Here is a 23837-nt window from a genome sequence, read left to right as displayed (position 1 = left end):
TAAGTGTTATCAAGTCTCTGTTATTAAGGGAATAAATGTTTGCTTGGGAGGTGTTAAAGTTTAAGACAGGTTGGAGTCAGGTAATTATCAGCATGCCAGACTCCAACCAGTCTTAAACATAGTGTTTAATACCGACCATGCACATATTTATTCCAATTCATAAAATACCTTTTCGGTCAAAAAATCAGAACCTTTTGGTCCAAAAGTCAAAACAAGTCAAAAATTATATATTTCCAACGATTTTGTTGAACAATTTTACTTCCTGTTTTTCGAAACTTCCCTCTAGCTATATAATGGAGTGTCCAGCTCGCGAGTAATACGTAAACAACTCCTTTTATGGAGTTTGGCGTGCATGTCATGGGTACTGTGCGATGGCGCGCAGATGCAGCCGTGGTGAGTGCGTTGTGGATTTATAGGACTATGAAATACTGACTCACTGGTAGTATTGCGCATGCCTATGTGAGGACAGTGAATGTTCAACCAATAACACTGTAAAAGGCACTGGGTTTCATAGGAGTCCAAATTTCATGTGACACTAGAAAAGTGTTTCAGACCAGCCAGCCATGTCTTTATCATCCTTTTAAAGACTGGCCACGTGACGGGCTCTCGACCAATAGGAATGGGTGAACTGTCTTAGGTATTTACGATTTTTTTAAAACCACCATCACCATGTCAGACCAGACCAAAGTAGCCATAAGCACATGTACTACTTTGAAGTACAGTAAACTCCGGCTAAACTGACATCGTACAACTTGCCAAATCCCTCAAGTCGGCCGTCTGACTAAAGTCCCGATTGTCCGTAGTGCATTTCCATTGAATTTTTTATTTCTAAGTCGGCTTTTATAAGTCGCAATTTCACTCAAGCCGTCATGTTACTCTCGGTCCCCTTTCCATTAAAAGCATTACAAAATCCTTTGTGTAAGTCGGCATTCAACAAATCACGCATTGGCATCGACTGTACTGCGGTTCAGTCTTTCAATAACTATTTTCACCATTGCACTCACAAACATTCATTATTTGTATAATACGTGTAAATGTACCAATAAGGAGACACGGTATCGTAATTTCTTCGAACGGTGGGAGACACCGGTCATTAGGGAGACATTTTCATGTCTCCCTAATGTCACAGCCCCCTATAGAGGCCAAATTTTAATGTCGCAACTATTTTTGTTGCTCGTGGTCTAATTAGTAAACATACCGAAATTCGTCGCAAAAGGACAAGGGAATATTGGGTTAGGGCACATTTAAGTTTGAAAAATGTTGTGCACAAGTCTATGGGGATGTCTCCCAAATGTCCAATCCAGGGTAATATTTATAACTACTACTATTATCTGAGGCTTGATGTCCTGTGAAAATTAAAGTACCAAGATTAATATTACTCAGAGAACTCCAAAACCATATTTTAAAAGTGTACTTTTCTCCAGTTTATAATTATACGTTGTTTTTAATGGAGCACATTGTATCTAATGGAGCACATTGAAGCCTTGAACAATGTGCTTGAATTATTTCCATGATGTGGCGGACACACATGCGTTTTCCTGTCGATTTAAATACAAAAGTTGACCAGCTTAGCTGAAATTCTTTCAACCAACCCCAAGGCAAAGGCTTTAGGTTTGTGTTTTTCCAGAGTCAGGCATGCAAACAGTAATCAGATGGAAGAGCTCAAATAAGCCTGAAAGCATTGGAAAGAAAGCATCACCACCCTGGTTTAACCTTTGACATGTGGCTGTTAGTGGAAGGTCATTGACCTCTGAAACAAGAACAACAGTGAGGCATACCAGATGTCATGTAAACTGAGCACCTTGAGCAACATTTTCTTGGATCAGATAATTTTACTCAAACTTCCAAGTCTTTGTTGCTTGCACAGTATTTTTTGTTATTAAACATGGATTTCCTCAAAATCAAACAATTGCATGGCAGCCTGAATGAATCCACCTCTGAAGAGGAGGCATTGACAACTTAATAAGATTTAGAGGGTTTGCATTAATGTTGTGCAAACCTGAACCCAAGTTGAAACCAGGTCGGGTCGGTTCGATTTGTCCATCATTTCAGTCGAGTCGGGTCAGATTTAGTTTTGCGTTTGCATTTTTTTAGTCGGATCGGGTTGCAAGCCAGCTTGGAAAACCCAAATAAACCCCCAAAAAAGGGAAAAGTCGTTGAAACAATTCGTAAATTCACACGGTGCTGTATTTATTGCAGAGTCACTGTGCCTAGTACGACTAACTGTGATTTGCGGTGTCACGCACAGTCTATAACATATAGTTCCATGAAATTATAGGTCACTTTGAGTCTTCACCGTAAGTAACGTACTTAATGATTCAGATACTGAGAAACGACGATTTTCACGTGACGCAGGTAAGTTCAGGCACAAAAAGCGGATGCAGTTGCCCAAGCCTGGGATAGATTTTGGGTTTTTTTTTTTTTTAGTGGGTTCAGGTTCAGATCAGTTCGGGTCTTTTTTTTTTGAGAATTTTTGTTGGGTCGGGTCGGGTCGGTTTGGGTTTCGGTTCGGATCTGGTTTATGTGTGTAATGTTTCGGGTCGGTTTGGCCTGGTAAACCCGACCCAATGCACAACATTAGTTTACATGGTGAAGTAAGCAATAAGAGTGTGTTTGTGGTTTCACCATGTTACACATCGTGGCAAATTGCTTAATTTTGCAGATGGTAGGAAAACCCTGTTCAAAGGTATGGGGATCATCCACAAGGAATGCAGAGCTTGAAAACAGACCCAGGCAGGATTTAAGTTGGGAGGGGGGGGGGGTCACAGATAAGGGTGGTGGTCTTGAGGAATGGCTCTACCAAGTGTAACTTATATCTAGATCCACCCTCAGTGAAGTGGCTTTTTTAGGGCAGACAAACTTTAATTGCTGTGAAACAAATACAAAACATGCACCAGTCTTTCTGTGAAAATGTGAATGTGTATTCATGTGTACCTGGGCTTCTCTGGGCATCATGCCAAATAAAGCAGAGAACATAGTCTATAGCCTCCCTTAATGCAGGCTCATGCTCATACCCCCCCCCCCCCCCACTAGCAACAGGTGGAAAAGTGACAAGCTCCAAAGAGCTCATCCAAACCCAGGAGGAGTTGGCATTGGCAAGGTGATATGGCATGGTGTATTGACCCAAGATTAATTGCTGGAAGAGGTTACTGGCGGCTGACCTGTAATCAGAAGTTAACTGATGGAGCAGATTAAATGTACTGGGGACACGGTTCTTGATATGAATTTTCGGTACATACTTCACAGTATCATATTCACTAGTTATCGTGTTTTGAGAATGTTCTGTTTGATTACTTTTAGAATCATAGAATGTGGAATGACCTCCCATCAATGGATTAATTAGCTCCTAACTCACAAACTTTCAAACACAACCTGAAAACTGATCAGTTTGGTTTGATTGATCATATTATTAATTTTCTTGGTTCCATTTATCTCATATGTCATTAAGACATGTGATTGCTTTGTTTTATGCTCCAATTGAAAGCGCAATGATCTTAGGTTTGTAGTTACGAGTGCTATATAGGTACTGGTATTGTCATTGTTAAGGTGAAGGACTTTGCATGGGTAGTTCTGCATGGTCAGGTCAAAGTCATAATCCAGACACTTGGGGGCGAAATTGCTCCATTTGAAGTAGGGTCAGCCACATCATGCACCTTCTGTTCAAACAAATTTGTGAGATGGATATGGGTGAATCAGCGCAGTCCATGGTGGTCGCATCAACCGATTGACTTACACACTCAGTTCATGAACTCAGTTCCTGCAGGTCACTTTCATCAATCAAGTACTTTTGAACAACCTGCATGTACATGTATACCATTACCACCGGTAAATGCATCAGGCAGTAAAAAGTTGGTAGTTTATTTCTGTAATTTGCAAGAAAAAAAAAACCTGGTTAAAAAATTAGTAATGGGATATCACCTGATGTGGGCCATAATAATGTTAATTTTGGAATCTGTGTACTCAGAAATACTAGTGATTGCCCCAAGTTACTCCAAAGTTATCAATCTGCTATATATGATATTTTTATGCTTGAATTTTCGTAGTGGTTGCGGAAAATGTGTGATTCCATTATGAATGTGAGCAAAATGGCCAACTGTATTTTTTTTTTGGTTGGGGTGATTTTTGGTGGGGGATTTTGCTTGTCCAGCATCACTTTTTTTGTGACTTTTAATTTGGAGATATTACACATGTAGACCTGCTATAGAAAAATTTACATATTAAACTAGTATTATACAATAAGATATGATTTCTGTACACTTCTCAACCAAAAGACTCCCCCTCTTTTTCTTCATCTTTATATCATAGCTGCTGTCACCTGTGCGAGTGATGAATTTCGGTGTGACACAGGTTTTTGCATATGGTCTTTATGGCAGTGTGACTACTTCGCTGACTGTGCCGATAGGAGTGATGAGCAAGGCTGCAGTAAGTGCATACATTACTATATTTGGCAGATGAAGACTTTGTTTCCAAAAGGTGATATATGTCATTTTGGAATCCCGCCCTCAAGCTTGTTGCCAAAAATAAGTTTTGATGGATGTTAATGACAGTTTAAGGATACAAAATTTCGCAAAATGTAGTTTGGAAACAGCTGTTCATTCGTCACCGTTTTCACGAAGGGACGGGCATGTCAAAATTGACCATTTTTTTTATTAAAGTTATTTTTCACTACTTTGCTTTAAAACATGGTACTTAAGCATTCTTACATGTTTCCGTAAGCAAAACATAATTTTTTTTTTTTTACTTAAAAAAAAACCAGGTCTTATTTGGCCCTGCACATGGATTCACAATGGAAAAGGTGCTAAATGTTGTATGGTATAGCATTTGTTGACACTCACATGTACCTATGGTTTTCCAACATGTAATTTAATGTGAATCAAATTAGGTTTTGCCCTTCACTGACGTATAATTTAGTGTTACTGGACTCTTCTTTTTTTGCCTTACATCATCAGATTTCCCTGCTTGCAGTGGTCGGGAATGGACCTGTGATAGTGGCGAATGCATTGCTGCCACTGTGCGTTGTGACGGAGAGTACGATTGCGTGGATCTCTCAGATGAAGTTAACTGCAGTAAGTATTTAATAATGAGCCCTTCCAAACAATTCCTCTTAAAAGAAATAGACACAAAAGGAAGTCAGATTGCAGCTAATGACACCAATTGGTAGGGCTGTGTGGAATATACCAAATATTGGAATGTTCGACCATTAACCGAAAATCACCCCCCCCCCCAGTAACTCCGAAGGTCTCGTGTTATTCATTGTGCATTTTGCATTTGAGCATTTGGGCTTTTGGGCTTCTTTGATGAATGAGCTTCATAGAGATATTCAAATACTGTGCAAAATTGTGAGCTTTCCATCGGTTCCAAAGCATGGATGCTCCCAGTAAGCTGCATTCAATCTGTGATATATCTCTTCAGTGATACAATTTAGCTCTATGATTGTTTACCACATTTGTAACTCCTCAGCAAATGTGGTGTGCCATCCGTCCAAGACGCAGTGCGGCAGTGGAGAGTGTCTCCCATCCTTCTTCCGGTGTGATCATTACTCGGACTGCTGGGACGCCTCAGATGAAGTCAATTGCAGTTGAGTGTTGCACCAATTTTGTCGGCTTGAATTCAAAGAAGAATACTTAATTGGTAGTTACATGGACTGCAGAAAGTTACACATGATGTCTTTTTTTTATTGTCGTGATTTCAAACTGTATCCTCTCCATTGATGTTGTTACTGGAAAAGAAATAATTTCAAAAGCAAGAAAACAGTATAGTTTCTACATTTTGATTTTGGAGGTGTTTTGATCTTGTAGCTGCAAATTTATCTTGGCTGTAACATTTCATTGTTGGTAAAGTGTTCTGGTTGAGAGTATGTAATGGCAACTCATAATGTCATAATGGCAACTCATAATGTCATAATATTGAATGTTTATAAATGCAATGTTCCATTCCAGGAGGTGAAGTGGAGAGAAAAGGAACATTCCATCTGTCACTGGCACCGAATGAAATAATTGTTTTCTATTACACAAATGTGAAAGATTCATTATTTGTTTTATACAAAGCCTGAATAAATCATCGTCATCTGATTGGTCAGAGCTGCCAAAAGTGTGACCATGCAATACAACTTCCATTTACCGTGGAATGGAACTTCTCTTTTTGCAGTGCAGCAGTGCCATGTGTTGGAACAAATAATTTAAAGACATTTGATCAATGTCTCACATATCAGATGATGGTAATGTATTCAAGTGTTGTATAAAAGGAAAACATAGAGCACAGGGTAGAAGCTTGCAAAAATTGTCCTATGAGCTCCGTGCGCCAACCAAAGAGGGTGCGTTTTCAGCACTTTTGAGAGACCGTGGACGGGACATACAGCATGTGCGTATGCTTACTGTACTGAATTGGTTCGCGTCGAAGTATGTACGACTTCCTGAATACGCCAAAGCTTTCAGCCACATCGTCTTTGCATTAGCATCAGGCGTTGGCGCGCGAATACATAAGAATTTAACTTGCGATGGGCTACCAGACTAATCCCTGCCCTCAGTAACTTTGGATCATTTGAAACACGCAGTGGATGGACCGGGAACCAGTCTAGGTCTTTCCCAACTCTCCTTTTCTGACCCTTGAAGGAGTACTTGTGCACGGTATATGTTTGGCAGGTGCATTTAAATAGTAAAACCATTCTGAAACCACAGACTGAAGCACTGCATAACATCATTGAAACTGATATGATTAGATCAGTTGTTGTGACTGGTGCAACTTAAAATACACTGAACTTTTGAACAAAATGAGTCACTCACTGGCATAAAGTTTCATAATAATTGGCTAAAGGACTTGCAGTATAAGCACTGGAAGGTAGGCATGCGTACATTACAGTCACACATCCGTTATTTCACAGCCCATGCTCCGTGCCTCAGAGAAGATTTCACCTGTAACAGCGGCCAGTGCATACAATCCTCATATGTGTGTGACGGCATGATGGATTGTAGTGACGGATCCGATGAGCTTCAATGTGGTGAGTTCATTAACAAAGATGTCTTTCTTCCCAAATTCCACGGTTGCATCACAAGCAAAAAAAATATTGCTAAGAACATGTTACAAAATGACAAAGTGACAAATTGTGCTTAGCAAATTTGCTGCTGAGAAGCAGGGACGGTCAATATATGTGGGTCATTTTGGCTGGTTACTGGCTGCTTTTGCTCACCAAATGTTTCCTGTGCTTATTAGCTACATTTCTTTGGTTATAACACCTCCATTAAATTTTCTCCACTGGTAATCACTATTCAAAACTTGCGTTTTGGCTGGTGTATGAACCTTTTATATTGTGTACATAGCAAGTCCATCAAATTGGCCCAAATTATTGGCCCAAATTGTCATTAGAATGTTGGCCTAGATGTTTATAAAACAAGATGAGGCGAGGCTAGTTCAAGTTGGCCCCCCAGAGCACACAAAATTTTGTTCAATCCATTTAGAAATGGCTATTCACTGGAAGTCGTTTTCATACATCTGGCCTTCACAATGGGTCAGATTTAGCCCATCATTGGCATCCACCACAGTGCCTTAGCCTAATCCTCTTTTCAAATTTTTATTCCAAGGTACTGTGGTGGATCCAGGGGGGTGCGGAGGGGATGCCCGCCCCTGGCAGTGACCAAAATGTTCTCAAAAAAAGGCAATTTTTACTTGAGAGAGCCCTTCCGCGCGCCCACCCCCAAGACACCCTCTGTCCATCCCCCCCATCTCCCCCCCCCCCCCCCGGCAGTAACATCTCTGGATACACCCTTAAAGAAAGTCTAATTGCATAGTTGAAAGGGGTAAGTGAGTCAGTTAAGTCAGTCAGTGAGTCCAAAGAAGACTATAGGCTGGTCCTCCCTGGGACTAGCCAAAAGAAAGCCCCTCACGAAACAGCCCGGCATCTTTCATTCCTTTTGCTGCCACTGCATATGAAATCGTACTGACTTGATAATGCCTCATACGTATCTGCACCATCTTATCTTAATTAAACTGCAGTTTCCAAATATATTTTTGCATTGCCTACTTATTCTAAATTTCTTATGACAGTGGGGACGTTCTCCTGCCCGCCCCAGCAGTGGCCATGCTCAGAGTCGTTACGGAAGTGCATCTCTATTGATAAACTGTGTGACGGACGACAGGACTGCCCCAATGGAGAGGATGAGCGGGTACCATGCAGTGAGTTTATGATATGGGGGACAACTAGGGGGTACCGACTAGCCCCCTCCACACTACATATTAACCAGTTGTACTTGACGTTGTGTGTTTTTTCTTCTAGTTTGTACAACAAGTGTATAAGAACATGTGGTCTGAGTATGTGGTATTTGGTCATGGGCTGATATTTGAGTATATTGACAAAAACTAGATGGTGTGATCAAGTTTTGGCAAAGACTGTGGTTAACCATAGTCCAACTAACTTTACTCGAAAGCAGAATGGTTGGACTACTCTAGTCCACTATTTGGAACCGGACCACAGGAAACAGATGCATATAATAGACACGCGCATCATAACGCACATCACAGCCAGGACACAGATGTTTAGTGATGACATTTTTACTAGAGACATTCACACGTTGCTGTTAGAGTGCAAGCATAAGTTACGTCACAATCATACAATAGTTGACAAACCGTCTGAACGTGTTCCATGCTGAAAAGAGTGTAAGTTCTAGCAAGGGCGTCAATCACTTTTCAAACAAAAGTGGGGGGACATTCGTTGATCGGAACTAATGCGAGCGCGAAGCCCTAACGGCGTGGGGTTTGGGGCCCTCTTAATTAAGGGCCCTGAAAACTTGTGGATGTTTGACACTCTGTGGTGTGATCTGAGGCAATTTCTGACCACTTTAAAGCATTTTTTTTCGGAGCAAAAGATCATAATTTAAACATCAGTTTTAAGTTTGGAATTGAATCAGCTATTCTGAGCTATAGACTCATAATGTAGGCTACATTTTTTTTGGGGGGGGGGGACGAAAAAAGTGGGGGACAAATGATATGATATCCCCTTCCCCCACTTTAAAAAGTGGGGGGACTTGTCCCTTGAGACAACTATAATAAAAAGGCTAGTAAAACTCAAAATCAAACAATCATCGATTTTCAAGGTTTTTGTCACTTCTTTAGCAAAGCGACGAATATAGTGTATGTTAAGAAACATAAATTTCTTGCTAGAATTTTCATTATGTAAATTCATGTTTTCAAGCAGTTTTGATCAACTTTTTGGTTCCAGATACACATTCGTGTGGGTTTCTGAGCTGTGAATATCGATGTCATGGAGCACCGAATGGTGGGACATGCTACTGTGATGCTGGCTTTGTTGTCAGTTCCAACAACAGAACTTGTGAAGGTATGTGCAGATTGATAGGTCATTTTGGGAATTTGTAACGGCCCGGTCGACTTCACATAAAAATCCACGTAAGTGACATATCCAGTTTTTTGGAGAGAGAATATACTTTTTCATTTGGACAAGCAACTCGGGAACAATCCCCCCCCCCGCCCCCTTGATTGGACATTTGGGAGATGTCCCCCCAGACTTGTGCACAAAACCACAAATGTGCCTAACCCAATGTTCCCTTGTCCTTTTTCCATGAATTTCGGTATGTTTACTAATTAGACCACAAGCAACAAATATAACCTAATTGCGACAATAAAATCGTGCCTCTAAAGGGGGGGGGGGGGCTGTGACATTTGGGAGACATGAAAATTTCTCCCTAATGCCCGATGTCTCCCACCGTTCGAAGAAATTCCGATACCGTGTCTTCTTAATGGTACATTTAGTCGTATAATAATAAAAATAACATAAATAAGTCAATAAATACAAAATCTGCCAACTCCAACTCAAAACCTGGATATACCACTTTTCCTGTCTTGAAAGTGAATCTTGCGCCACTTTTCACTTGTGGTTCTTGTTGTGTCATATGTCACAGAGTGAAAGGCTATGGTTGCCAATCAAGGCAGGTGGGGGGGGGGAACAAGAGATTTCACCATGAAAAGTGGCGCAAGTCTCTAAATAGACCCTTTCATAAAATTGGTCACTGCTCAGTCAACTGTGAATGTAAGAACATGATCAGGATGTCATTTTAAAGAGGAGATTCAACCCTAACAGAGGATATCTCCCTTTGATTCACATGTGCCCTACATCTGTTCCAATTAGCAATAATATCTCTGTTTCATTTTTTTTATCCACCCTGTATTACATTCAGACAGGTAACTATATCCTCTCGTTTTGCTGTTGTCCAGTCATCCCAATGCTACATAAAGCATGTTGAATCCCATGTGAATATTGATAATGCTTGCAGAATCAGTGGAATGTATGTGCCTGCATCAGCCCTTTTTGTTAATCTAAAAGTTCCCTTTACATTTTGAATTATTGCATTAGTTTTAGGTACTCCTACCATCCAAGTCGTCGTGAGAAAGGAACAATTTTCGAGTACGATGCAACAGACCACTATGGCTGCCACATATTTGAAAAGTTTCTTTCCAAAATGCAACAAATGCCATTTTGTTACCTTTTAGAATCCCGCTCTCTCCTGGCTGCCCAAAGTCAGTTTTGATGGCTCTAATATTGTTAAAGACAATTTAAGAATACGATAAAGCGAAAAAAAGAAGAAGTTAGAAACACCAGTAATATCATTTTTATTTTCAAAGTTTCATAACCGTGGATACTGTGCGTTTTGGAAATAAATGTGTTCATGTGTACATTTGACAATATTCATGTTTCAAATGATTAGGATAATTTCATGTATTGACCCAGATTTTGACGAGTGCAACCATTGGGGCTACTGCGAGCAGGGATGTGTGAATACACCAAGCTCATACCAATGCTCGTGCCAAGATGGCTACCAGCTGGAAGGAAATGGACACTGTAGATCACTTGGTAAATATGTCTACCCTTACTGTTTGATTCTTTAGTTGCCATAGCTGCCAGAACAAAAAAAATTGCTATTTTTCAATTCTTGACCGAGTTGATGTGGGACATGACATTTTTAGCACCCGAGGGGCGCCTCGCCTTGGGTGCTGTGCCATGAGGGGTTAAAACGTTATATCCCACATCACAGCAGTCAACAATTGTTTTGTCATACCGTGCCAATAACTCAAAAAGACGGTTATTACTGTGTAAGAAATCAATCAAATCAAGTATTTGACGTTGCAGTTCTCATTGCGCAAAGCTAGTGCGCCGGCAGGTTCCATACGTGCGCACAAGGCATGCATGAATGCATGGCGATATCAACCTCAGTGTGTGGCGTGCATTTTTATTGTCCAGACACGTGGCCGTCCTAGACCAATGAAATTACTGTATCCAAGCACATGATATAAAAACTATATTTTAAGCATCAAATTTTGAGCCAGAATTGTAACAAAAGACTGACAATGCATAAATGTGTTTGATTCACTGTTAGATTCACCGTAGATATAGGTCTCACGTACACAGGTTTGAAGAGCATTTTGAAAAGAACGTGTGTGACTTGTGGTCTAAAACCTCAACTTTTAGAAATGCAAATTTTGTATCCTGAATTTTCTTAAAAATGTTCCACTTGGTATAGTTTATCTTTCAAAGAAATATCATTTCATATTGATATTTCATAAATACCTTAGACAGTTTACCCATTCCTATTGGTTGAGAGCCCGTCATGTGGGTGGTTTTAAAACCGCTGATAAAATACCAGCTGGTTCTAAACACTTTATTCCTGCACCACTGCGTTCTGCACCACATCACGCAGTACACGCTTTCCATGTACAATCTCCATAAAAAGCACATACCTAGACATGGCCAGAGGGGTGTTTGACAAAACATGATGTAAACCTTTTGGTCACGGAATAAAAAGGCCCTCCCCGTCCGGCATCTAGCCAGTTTTAAATGTACTTGTAATAAAACTGGCCAAGCACATATTTATTCTCTTAACACATTTTCATGACCAAAGAGATGCTTTCTCTCAAAACTGCTCCTTTAAATATGACGTAGATTTTGTTTATAATTCTCCAAATATTTCCTTTTCCTTTGCCAGCCACGGACACACCCTACCTTCTGGTTTCGTCAGGCCAAACCATCACCCGCTCCAATCTGAATGGGCACCAGTCAAGGACCATTACTACTACACCCGAAGCAATCACGCCTGGTCCACTGGCATACCATTACACCCTAGGAAAGATCTTTTATTTTTCCAGTTCAGAAGGCAAGGCAAGTAGACCTGCCAGGGTGGGCACGTAAAGTTCTCAGCGGAGAGGCTGATGGAGCATTTGTGTAACTATTCTCTCAGCAGTAAAGGGGCAAAACTGAGGAACAATTTATATACAGCCACCTTGCATCTTCACATGAAGACCCTTGGATTTTTGCTCATTTACATGTGCAGTACGCTTGTGCCAATGTTGTGGTTCATTCATCACAAGTTTATTACAAGCCCAGCCACAAGTACAAGCCAATACACAAGTCTAGTTACTAGAAACAGAGAATGAGCTGTAACAATGCTTTAGTCATAGTTCATGTGAATAGTGTTTCATTTGATTTGGAACTTGATGACTTGTGATCGACCTGTGTGCATGGAATAGACCGCTTGCAGACGCGTTCGATAATCGACGCGCGAAGGCGCGCGACGCCATGTTGTGGGACAAACGTATATCTATCCATGCACATTTTGTCCCACAACATGGCGTTTGCACCTTCGCGCGTCAATTATCGATCGCGTCTGCAAGCGGTCTATTGGTCCAATTTGATCTGCTTCAGGAAAGTTTACTAGCCCAAAACCAATTAAATCTGGCAAACACAATGAGAAGTCATTTCTGTGGTGATACCCTGCTCATACATGCTGAATGTACTTTGTGTGCATTCTTAAATTTTAGGAGTGGGTGCATTTTGGAAACCTTATTGAGTGTGTGAGGAGCATTGAGTGTCTGTGTGTTGGTAGTGCTTGATTGTTGTGCCATCAGATTAATATCTTCTAATTTTGTCACCCGATAAGTCAATAAGGCCACAGTTTCAAGTGTTTTCATTTGGTTAAAACAGTTTTAAAAAGTCTAAAGCAGATCCTAGGTTTGTCACAAAGATCAGACTTTCCTCCTTCCAGATTTACTCCTGCAACTTAGTGGGAGGCAACCCCACCGACCCGCAGGTAGTCCTCCAACTCCTGGGCAACTTGAAAGTCTCAGACATAGCTGTGGATTGGATAGCCAATAAGCTTTACCTGGTAGAGAATGCAGGTAACCGCATTGAAGTGGCCGAGTTGGACGGATCACACAGGAGCACAGTCATTGGTTCCAATCTGGGATCCCCATCGGGATTAGCTTTGGACCCCATCAATGGGTAAGAAGGAACTATGCTGTATAAAAGTGGTTAACCCTCAAATAAACAGTCAAAACAAGTAAGAAATTCTACATTTGCAACAATTTATTTTAGCAATTTACTTCACGTTTTTAAACACCCCTTTGGCTATGTTATGATATGTGCCTCTCGGGAGTAGTCATAAACAACTCCTTACATAGAAGTTGGCGTGTGAGTTGCACGTACTAAGCGATGTGGCCTTTACCTTTTTTCACTTTTGTTCAATTTTCTTGGTGCCCCCCCCCCAACATTACTCCAATCAGGATAGGAAGCTGCCAAACTTCTGAAATATCATGTGGTTGTAAGTGCCAGCTGAGGTTATGAGAATTTGAATTGACTTGCCTAGTGTAAAGCCATCATCATGATTGTGCTGGTCATTGTCAGACTTGATTGATGTCCGCAACACAATCGGTGTTTGGACATGTTTCCATAAGCAGTACTTTCCTGTGGTCAGCCTATGCGCGCTCTTCAGCTTCAAAAAATTGGTTTTTTTAACTTCTTTAAGGTTGCCAGTGAAATTTTTGGTTGGTTGGTTTATTTTGTTTTCTGCGCAGGTACATGTTTTTTGGCGATGCTGAACAGCCTTCATTTTACTCCAACATGGTTCACACGGTTTATCAAAAGATTGAGCGTGCTTTCATGGATGGCTCGCACCGATTTGTGCTGACAGACCAGAAGGTGCATACCGTGAGTGGGATTGCTGTGGACATTCCAGCTCGTCGAATATACTGGGTGGATCACACGCTGGATTGTTTGGTGACGATTACTTATGAAGGTCATCAAAGGTATGTGTGTTTATCAGTTTAACAATCGCGGGTCTACATTACTTTCTTGACAGATGCCATGCTTCAAGTAGTCTATGGAATAGCCACTTGAAAAGCAAGCTGTGATATCCGTGCAGATTCAGCAATTAATTATGCAAAACAACACTGCATCTTGACCCGCGGATTCTGACCATTCATAATAATAATAATGAAAATTTATAAAGCGCTGGTATATGCCGCAAGTGGTGCTCATGGCGCTGCACTGCATAACAACCAGAAAACAATAAAAATAAAGAAGCACGTGGTTGACTCGGCCCTCTACTCATCAAGATGCATCCTCACACTCCATCAATATAAATAAAAACAAGACGACATCGTCAAGCAAAGAGGCAGAAACCAAAGTCAACCAAATGCTTCCCTATGCAGGTAGGATTTTACGCTGTTCTTAAATGTGCCAAACGAATTGGAAAGTCTCATGGTTTCAGGTAGGAAATTCCAAAGTCTTGGTGCTGCAATCTGAAAACTTCCCCCCCCCCTCCCCGATGATTAGCCATGGTGTCCTTACATGCCTTAAGGAGTTTTTGTTGTGAGGATCGTAAGCCCTGATGCCCCAGGGCATAGAACTGGACAAGATCACATTCAGTGGGCCCCTTCTATCATGTCTTCGGTAATCTGTTGTATTAACAAAAGAAATGGCAGGAAACTTACCAATCAACTGCTTCATTCACATTTCTGCAGGAACTTACGTCTCAATTTCTAAAATTGATTCTAATTGGCTGGCGTGCGGATTCGGCCTCGCATAAATTTGCATTGCACATATATATCAGACGTTGGTTGCGATCACTGATCTCTATATAAAGACTGGATAGCTAATACAGAGCTGCACAATGTACGAATTTGACGCCATATTGGTGAGACCGGCTGGTGATCTACAAGGGACAAGTTGCCGTTTTTATAGACAGCATGATTTCTTTTGTAACGTCGCGGTTCACTTGACTTATATTTTGACCAACATCACTGACCAAGGTTAACTACAATTTTTCTAACATCGTGGTTACTAAAAATGCCGCAAATATAACTTTTTCGGCATTTTGAAATAATAATCACTACGGAAATGTGTCCCTTTTAGAACATCATAATATGTGTACGTGACCAAAATGCGCGTCAACTGTTGATACAACGCGCGCGTATTTACGCGTAGAACGTTCGTATCATACGCGGCCATCTTCGTGAGACCGGGGGTGAATTGGTCAATATGCGAAGTCTACTGTGTGAATGTTGTATGCATATCCGCTATCCAGTCTTTATATAGAGATCAGTGGTTGCGATGCTAGCATGCGGTTTCCGTTGACTACAGACAATATTCGGACTATTACTGCAAGATCCAATTTTCATAATGATGGTCAGCACATAAATTCAGAGCAGAGGAATGTCTGGCATGACAAAATGTCTTATGAGACACTGTGAGTGGTTGTCGGCTGATTTTTGCTTAAGATAATTTGCTAAAAACTAGTGTTGTAGTTCTCATACTGTTGATCTTGGAAATGTTATCCCGCTGGAATTTTAAATTCCAGCATGGGAGGTATGGGGGCATTTGCTCCCCAAGTTTTGTCCTTGCCCCCCAGTTTGCCCCCTCCACCCTTTTGTTACCCGAACACTTTGTCTACAAGTAGATTAACTATGTTTATTTTCTTTGCTGTTAAGATTCATAAAATTTGGGGCCAATGAAAGCATTAAAACATTGGTATACTTTAGACAATACACGCCACACATGCATGTATACAGCCTACAGTGTGCAGCTAATGTCTTTGTTATACATTTTGTTATACACCATTCTGCCGTTTGATACATTTCTATTTCATAAAAACCACTACACCTCTAAGTTGCTCTAGTGGCTTAATATTTCCAGACCAGTACACAGGCTTCACAGGCTTGAGATTTGTTTTGATTGCCCCCCCCCCCAAAAAAAATTGTCCTTGCTCCCAATACCCCCCCCCCCCCCCCCAATTTTAGAGTTTGGTGCCGCCACTGACTATTTCAGAAGTTTTCTAATACCTAGTTTGACATCAAAAAAATGCCTTGATCAAGATTTTTGTTCTCATTGAAATTTGTTTATACTCAAGGAAATGTGTCTGCTAATATAAAAGCTCAATGAATTTGTGCCCAGAATCTCTGAGGAGGGATTGGTCATGATGTGACTGTAGAATTTTACATTTTACCATGTACCATGTAACTCTTTTGAGCATCCCTCTTCAATTTGAATCAGTTGTAAAGCAAGCAAATGTTCAATGGAAGGGTTTGGGGAGGGGGATGAGCTTACTGAAAGAAATGTCTGAAATTGTTTTGGCGTACAGCTTATACGAGACTAAATTGACTAACATTATCAGATAGTTGATATTAGCCCAGATTTAGGGTTTAAAATTAAAACTGTTTGCCTCCAAAGTCTCAAATCTGAACATTTTCTGAACAACTCCCAAGGTACACTATTCTCCAGGGTGGTCTAGTCCTGCCTAATTCCCAGCTGTTGGCCATTTACGATCGCTACGCATTCATTGCTGACCACACCAGAGATGCCGTGCTGCGGGCAGACCGCTTTGACTGGACTGCTGACGCGACGGTGAGCCTGCCTGGTTCAGTAGGGGAGGCAAGCGGCTTGACTGTCTACCACTCATCTCTCCAGCCATCAGGTATTGTGTTACCAAACTGTTAATAGTATAAACTTTCGGTTGAGAAATATTCATGCAACACATTTCTGAAGTTCATGTTTGACCTCTGTATAGACACAGCAGAGTACATCATATGTACCCCAGATATTACTGTTATTGTTTCTCAATAAGCCATATTTGGTATTAGTCTAGGTCCAAGGTCATTCGGGATAAAATCGCTGACATGATTTTAGGCGATGCTACGCTATGTCACAAGAACACCCATTCTGCTAATAATTAACACACAAGCCGTGCCCCTATCTCCCTGCGCGTTCATGCGCCTTCAATGCGCATTCGAGTATCCCGAATGACCCGTGACCCACATCATTGTGTGCAGCACAGTTGGAATACCGAACTGGCTTATTACTGTTGAATATAATCTCAAAAGTTGCCCTCCTTACGATATCAAAATATACCCTATATGACTTGAAGCTTTGCATGGCAGATGAGATAAAGTAGAAAGATTGCGGGTAACACCATATGGAAAAAATCTCTTCTTGGAAGAAGTGTGGTTCTGAAAAGAATCGGATGGTTGAGTGTAGAACTCAACGTTTCGGGCAGTGTGCTCTGTATACTGTCCGAAACATTGAGTTCTACACTCAACCAACTGGGGGGGGGGGAATTCCCCCCCCCCAATATTATGTAAAGACTGCCTTTTTCCATCCAAATGCCCTTTTTTCAACGGGCTTACCCCCAATAATTTGTAAAGAGTGCCCTTTTTTTACGAAGTGCCCTTTTTTTTTGAACAAGTGCCCTTTTCAAAAAAGAAGTGGTGCCCTTAAATTGTGGCATCTGCTGTTTTGAGTGCCTTTTTCAAAATTTTGCAGATGTATGGCCCTGAAAAGCACCATATATTGGCCCTTTGTGTGCATAATTGTCAGTTTTGAACAGCGCCTTACGGAGGTCAAGTGTCCGGAGAAATAAACCTGTTTACATTTCACAACGGATGTGCAAGTGCCCTTTTCAAAAAATTTTACCCCCCCCCAATAAAAATGACCGTGCTATGCCCCTGTTTATCATCCATTTAAGACCGGCCACATGATGGGCTCTCGACCAATAGGAATGTGTAAACTGTCTTAGGTATTTATGAATTCTTCTTATAGCGTCAAAAGTGTTTTAAAACAAATAACGTGGTATAACAAAACGATTATCCATTGTTGTGTGTTTGTATAAATTTGCTTCAATACATTGTACAGCTCCAAACCCGTGTGGGACGGACAATGGCGGATGCCAGCATCTCTGTGTGATCACTCGTCGGTCTGACAACCAGGGAATCGGATACCAGTGTAAATGCGACATCGGTTACAAATTAAACGACGATCTCGCCACCTGTTCTAGTAAGCAAATCTTGTCAAGATCTAATGCAAATTGGAAAAAAAAGTTACTATAATATGAGTGATAAATGTTTCTTATGCGCAGTTTCATAGTGATGCTTAACAGTTAGCTGATCTGTTGTGCTTACCATAGCAGAAAAATTGTCTAACCGTACATGTAAGTGAATTTTCATAGACAAGACATGCTGATAGACATGGTGGTTGCTATTGTTGCACGACCAATTTTTAAGCATCTTCTGTCAGTAAAGTAAGCATCATACAAGTGATAGAACTGTATTAATCACTTGAGTACTTCTCGTTCTCTCTTGAAGAATACTCTTGTACGCATCTTGAAAACGGATATTTTGAATCAAGGTGTGCGATTGTAGAATAACCCCCTCCTCCATCGAAGCGGGCAAGGTGACAAAGCCACCTCGTATATTTAAATGAGATGGAGTACAATTTCACCAGTGAACTTTAAATGCAATGAGAGAGTACATCATGAAGGCACAATTTCTGAAGCATGAAAATAAAAATATTGTGCATTTTGGTTTCATGCAGGCATTTCAGCTTCATTTTCACGTCTGAGCTTTGAATGCAAATGCAGATATTCAAATAGCCATAAAAGAACTTTACGAAATTTCGAGTTTCGTTAAGGGTTGTACACAACATGGATGTGCCAAGCAGACTACATGATGGCAAGCTAGTTACTCCAGTTATTTAAAATAGCACTATGGTTAGCATGCTTTTTACAGAGGTCACTGCATCAGCTGTTTCTGTAAATTGTTTAGCCATGACATTTTGCCACATTTTAAGGGTTTTACTTACCTTTGCATGAGACACTGTGTCCAATCTTTGGCTTAATGCCTAATGCAGCTAGCACTTGATTTGATCTGTGCAAGTTCCGATTTTCTTGCATGAGCACTGTACTGTTTGCAACTGCCTCATAATTCATGGTTAATGCATTAGGCGCAACTTAACATTTTAGAAATTGTAACTGTGAAACCCACCTGCATGTAATTTTGTATTGATGATTGACAAAGGGGTTAAGAGGGATGGGATTTACATCAAAAGCATGGGCGTCACTAGGATGTGCCCCAAACAAAAACATAACAAAAAGAAAAAGGAAAAGGAAAAGGAATAGGAGAGTTTTGAAGTAAATATGTTACTGTTGATTTAATGTATATTTAGCAGAAGGAACTGTCGAAAGGACCCTAAAATGCATTTATGTACATGAATACACGTGAACAGCTAGCCTGCATAGCGCATGCATCAAATCATGCCTTTGCTTCTGATGAGTGCTTTGCTCTCCTCCCCCCCCCTCCCTAAAAAAAACCTGGTTTCGCCCATGATCAAAAGCATTATGAATCAGTGTCTTGCTTTCGCTTTCTGTGTAAGTAGCAAACATCACAGCATTGTTAACTCATATCCATTGCACTAATGTCACTAACTTGCCTCTTTAATTGGGTGTACTGCTTCTATAGGCAGTTCATCTAGATTGCATGTCTACACAGAAGTTCCACGCATACACATCAAGAAATCTTAACATGTGAGTACCATTAAAGAGGTTGTGGAATGCTCGAAGACATTTCCGTCATTTTTTGGGTATATGTAGCCTAAGGTGTGATGAAATAAAAACAACTATTGTTTCTGTCATGAAATGAGTACAAAGGTTACTTTTGAGAGCTATTTTTCAGGTCCTGTTCCGACCCGAACGTGCAATTTGTGTAAAAGTCGTCGTTGCGGGCAGCAAACAAAACACAGTAAATCGTGACGTAATAAACAGGACTCGTTTATGCTACTCTGCATCGGGAGTTCTGTTTATTACGTCACGATTTACTGTGTTTTGTTTGCTGCCCGCAACAACGACTTTTACACAAATTGCACGTTCAGGTCGAAACAGTCATGACAGGACTTGAAAAACAGCTCTCAAAAGTATCTTTTGTACTCATTTATGACAGAAAACAATAGTCGTTTTTATTTCATCACACCTTGGGCTACATATACCCGAAAAATGACAGAAATGTCTTCGAGCATTCCACAACCTCTTTAACCCTGCTAATTTAGCAAGTGAAACTGATGATAAGGCAAACACCAAACACAAGTACCACCAACTGCCAAATAGTGTGTAGCACCCTCTTCACTATTTCTATGTCGGGGGAATTTTTTTTGTTGAAAATCTCTGTGCCCCACATTAACTCATTTCTGCCACACCTACATGTATAATGCAAGAAATGCGACCAAACCAAAATAGTGCTTTTTTTAACTTCCAATTTCCAATTAAGTTCCCTGGGTGTGTCTTATCGCTGTGTAGTACTTGTTCTTAAACCATTAATGTCATTTTTGCATCTAATATATTTTTAGGTTTTTGCGAACATGTTTTTGTGATATAACTTTGAACATTTTTTTGTTAATGAATTGTATATTGAAACGCAATTTAGCCTGTTGGCCATGAGAGTTTGATTAGTCATATCACACAAATAAAATGTGTATGACGTAAACTGACCTCACACTTCAGGCAAATTGTGCCTGTAGGGATTGTCTCACATGTATTCTATAATTTTTGGCTTTTTTTAAACTGTTTCCAAATCTTTCCATTGTAACATACAGAAGTGACATCGTTTCTTCTAGTGGGCGACAGTGAAACCATTCGTGGCATCCCATTGGACTCAAGTGTAGAAAATGATTGCATGCAGCCGTTTGCCTTTCAGGGTAGTGGCCAACACTTCGTGTTCTTCAGTAGTATGCAATACGATGCTGCCTCGGAGACCATATATTATATCCCTACCCTAAATTCCTTGCGGATGGTAAAACTAGACGGAACAGGTAATGCCCTTTTTATCAAGTGTTATATATTTTTTTATCATCACCATGCATGACAAGCCAGTAGAGGATCCAGAGGGGGGCACAGCCAGCACATGCTCCCCCCCCCCCCACGTATTTTTCACATTTTCATAAAAATGTTTTGAAGGAGGTATGTCTTGTCTTTTCCTCATGTTTCTTCTGCTGTCAACTGGTTATTTAAGCACTTCAAAGACAGACATGATCACTCACATGATAAAATCGTCACCGACACCACGAACTGACACTTAGTTGTGCACACACTCTCAAATTTGTATCCTTGTGGAGACATTCCTTTGTTCTCGTGTAGTAAAGTGTTCAATTTTGAAAGTGAAGTTTCAAAATGCTCTTATTTTAACCAGAATTAGTTTCCTTGGCTGAAATTTGGACTTAATATCCCTTTTCTAAAACTCTTCCATTTGCGACAGATCAACCCACCTTGGAAATTCCTAGTTTTTGAGTAAAACCCATATATCTATTTCGTGAAAACCTTGTGGAGACCTATTCATCTATAGAAATTGCCCTGTGGAGACCTTTACAATGTTTTGTTCCCTATTGTGTGTGTGTCTCCACAAGGATACGAATTTGTAGTCGTCAGTGCCTGGCATGCGCGTGTATTTTACAGAACCGCATTATTTTTGTTTTCACGAGCTGACACCCGGCACAGTTCGGCACTTCTAGGGCGCACTCCATATATTTTTGTTTTCACAAATTGACACTGATCTCTTCTCCAGTTAAAAAGGTTTTATGTAATCCCACAATTACAAGGATGGATTAAATTCGTATCAAGCCTTTCAAACCGGTTTTTTTTCTCAGATTTGTATTACTTCAATACAATACAATTGCTTGCGCATCAGTTTGTGAAAATGACCGCACTATACAGTTAATACAATTACTTGCGCGTCAGTCGTGAAAACGAAAAATCTTCTACTATGCTTTAGTGTCCGATGGCGCGCACCCACACCTGGAAAGTGTTGATTATACGGTTTTCAGGAATTGATATCCACTTGTGCGTGAGTGTCAGTTCTTGGTGTCGGTGACAAAATATATTGCCCACTTGTATGTTCAGGTTTACCTCCATTTGGGGCGCCACACGGCCTTCCCTTTCCGTAAATGCTGGATCTGTCACTGCAAGCCTTTTAATGCAGCTTTATACAGAACATGTAATTATGTGACCCTCCTGCACAAAACTAGTCGAAAATTGCAATGCATTGTACAGGCATTAGAAGCTGTAGAATGATGAATTTATTTCACTTTCAATATAGTTCATTTGTAAATTTCAGACTGTATGTAATTACTTCAAAACTTTATTTTTGTTAGAAGGTGTAGCTAATTCCATGACAAAATCTCTCGGAAATACTCAAAAATCACACCAAAACAAACAAAAACTTGTAAACTGAAAGTACCTATCACTGTCGGATTTTGTCAAACTCCCTTATTCTACACACAATTGTAAAGATCATTCAATGTCCTTTCCAATGAGCCAAAATCCTAGGGCCGATATCGCAAAAGGATTTAAGACAAGTCCTCACTCTAAGATCGATCTTAACTAACATGCATCCTAAGACAGATTTCATTAAACCCATTTTAAGCAAGACGTGTCAAAACTACCAATTTGATGGCTGTTTCATGTTTTTTTTCTACCGATGAACGAATCAGTTGTTGAAGAGAAACGCGCAAAACCAACTTCCCGCAGAAGAAAACTTACTCTACTCAATAAATACATGCAAGGTAGTTCTACACAAGATACGATAGTCATTTCATCACTCTATCTGAAAAAGTCAACTAGGTGTTGGCATATAATTGAATTTTGTAAATAAGCTATTTTTATTCAACCTACCCACGTATCAGGCTGCGCAAATGAATGAATAAGGTCCATGTTGACAATGTCACATCCTTATGAATATTTCTGGTATTTGTATTCCTGAACAGACAACCAGAAGATATTTTCAAGACAGTTGGCATGGACTAGGACCGGTTATGATTGGCTGTCAAAGAACTTTTACTGGAGAGACATGGATCGAGGTCTCATTGCAGTTTTAAAGATGGATGGCATCTTTGAAACAGAGACGGTTATATATCAGAATAATTCAATTTGGCTAGATGACTTTGCTGTTGCCCCTTTAGGAGGGTGAGTGCTAAATTCTGGTTTTGGATCTCTTAAGAAGATAAGGAAGGCCGTGTTCATAAATTAAAGCCTCTCCTCCCTAAAACACATTGTTTTCTTAATGGGCTGGCATGGCTCTGGCTATTTTTGCATTGTTTGAGTGATCTGCATCGTATACTGCTTGACTCTCTATGCTGCAAGAAGGGGCATGCTAAAGGGGATGGGTGGGGGTGTGCCGCCCCACCTTTCGATTCTTATTGGCTGTTTCGGCACTTTTGCCGAAACAGCCTTTGTTTTCGTTAAGATTTTTTTTTTTTTTTTTTTTTTTTTTTTTTTTTTTTCAGTCATTTTGCCCATAGCATTTGTACACGTTTTTTTTGTCACCGGCACTTTGGGCACTAAAATCAATCCGATTGACTTTATACTTGGCACACACTTAGACCAGCATCTGAAGTTGTGTGCCGAACATTGACGTCATCGTGACGTCATCGACTAATTTATTATAGAATTTTGAATATTTAATTTTTCCCATAGACTTTGTACACAGAAATCGAAAAAAAATTGTCGATTTTCAAAGGGCATGTTTGACTCTTTGCCAGTAATTCATTTGCACCAATCTTTGTCCAAGCAAAGACCCTAATTCAAACAACATTGTGTAATGATGACGTCATGATGACGTCATCCGGTGTGTATTTATAGGCAATTAAATTGTGACACTTTTAATATTTAAAAATGCATAAGAAATCAACCGTACGCGTCCGCAGCATTCTGTTACCGGCAAGTGGTAGAGTAGGTTGATGTCTTTATTTC

General features: G+C 40.4%; 1 protein-coding gene across 2 annotated transcripts in view; it reads left to right on the top strand.

The window, feature by feature from the left end:
• The window catches only part of LOC119721280 (low-density lipoprotein receptor-related protein 2-like), a 135259-nt gene that overhangs the window by 10083 nt on the left and 101339 nt on the right, over positions 1 to 23837 (top strand). For both annotated transcript variants that reach the window (XM_038191277.1, XM_038191276.1), the window contains exons 4-17: positions 4306 to 4422; positions 4950 to 5066; positions 5461 to 5577; positions 6881 to 6997; positions 8041 to 8169; positions 9212 to 9328; positions 10736 to 10858; positions 11988 to 12160; positions 13044 to 13279; positions 13852 to 14082; positions 16540 to 16748; positions 17963 to 18103; positions 20690 to 20905; positions 22853 to 23051. In XM_038191277.1, coding sequence (XP_038047205.1) covers positions 4306 to 4422; positions 4950 to 5066; positions 5461 to 5577; positions 6881 to 6997; positions 8041 to 8169; positions 9212 to 9328; positions 10736 to 10858; positions 11988 to 12160; positions 13044 to 13279; positions 13852 to 14082; positions 16540 to 16748; positions 17963 to 18103; positions 20690 to 20905; positions 22853 to 23051 — 2242 coding nt within the window. The remainder of the gene's footprint in view (positions 1 to 4305; positions 4423 to 4949; positions 5067 to 5460; positions 5578 to 6880; positions 6998 to 8040; positions 8170 to 9211; positions 9329 to 10735; positions 10859 to 11987; positions 12161 to 13043; positions 13280 to 13851; positions 14083 to 16539; positions 16749 to 17962; positions 18104 to 20689; positions 20906 to 22852; positions 23052 to 23837) is intronic.

Source organism: Patiria miniata, unplaced genomic scaffold (assembly GCF_015706575.1).
Source record: "Patiria miniata isolate m_02_andy unplaced genomic scaffold, ASM1570657v1 HiC_scaffold_13, whole genome shotgun sequence".
Lineage (NCBI taxonomy): Eukaryota > Metazoa > Echinodermata > Asteroidea > Valvatida > Asterinidae > Patiria > Patiria miniata.
The sequence above is the reverse complement of the archived record's forward strand: the minus strand, read 5'-3'. Positions and strand labels throughout refer to the sequence as shown.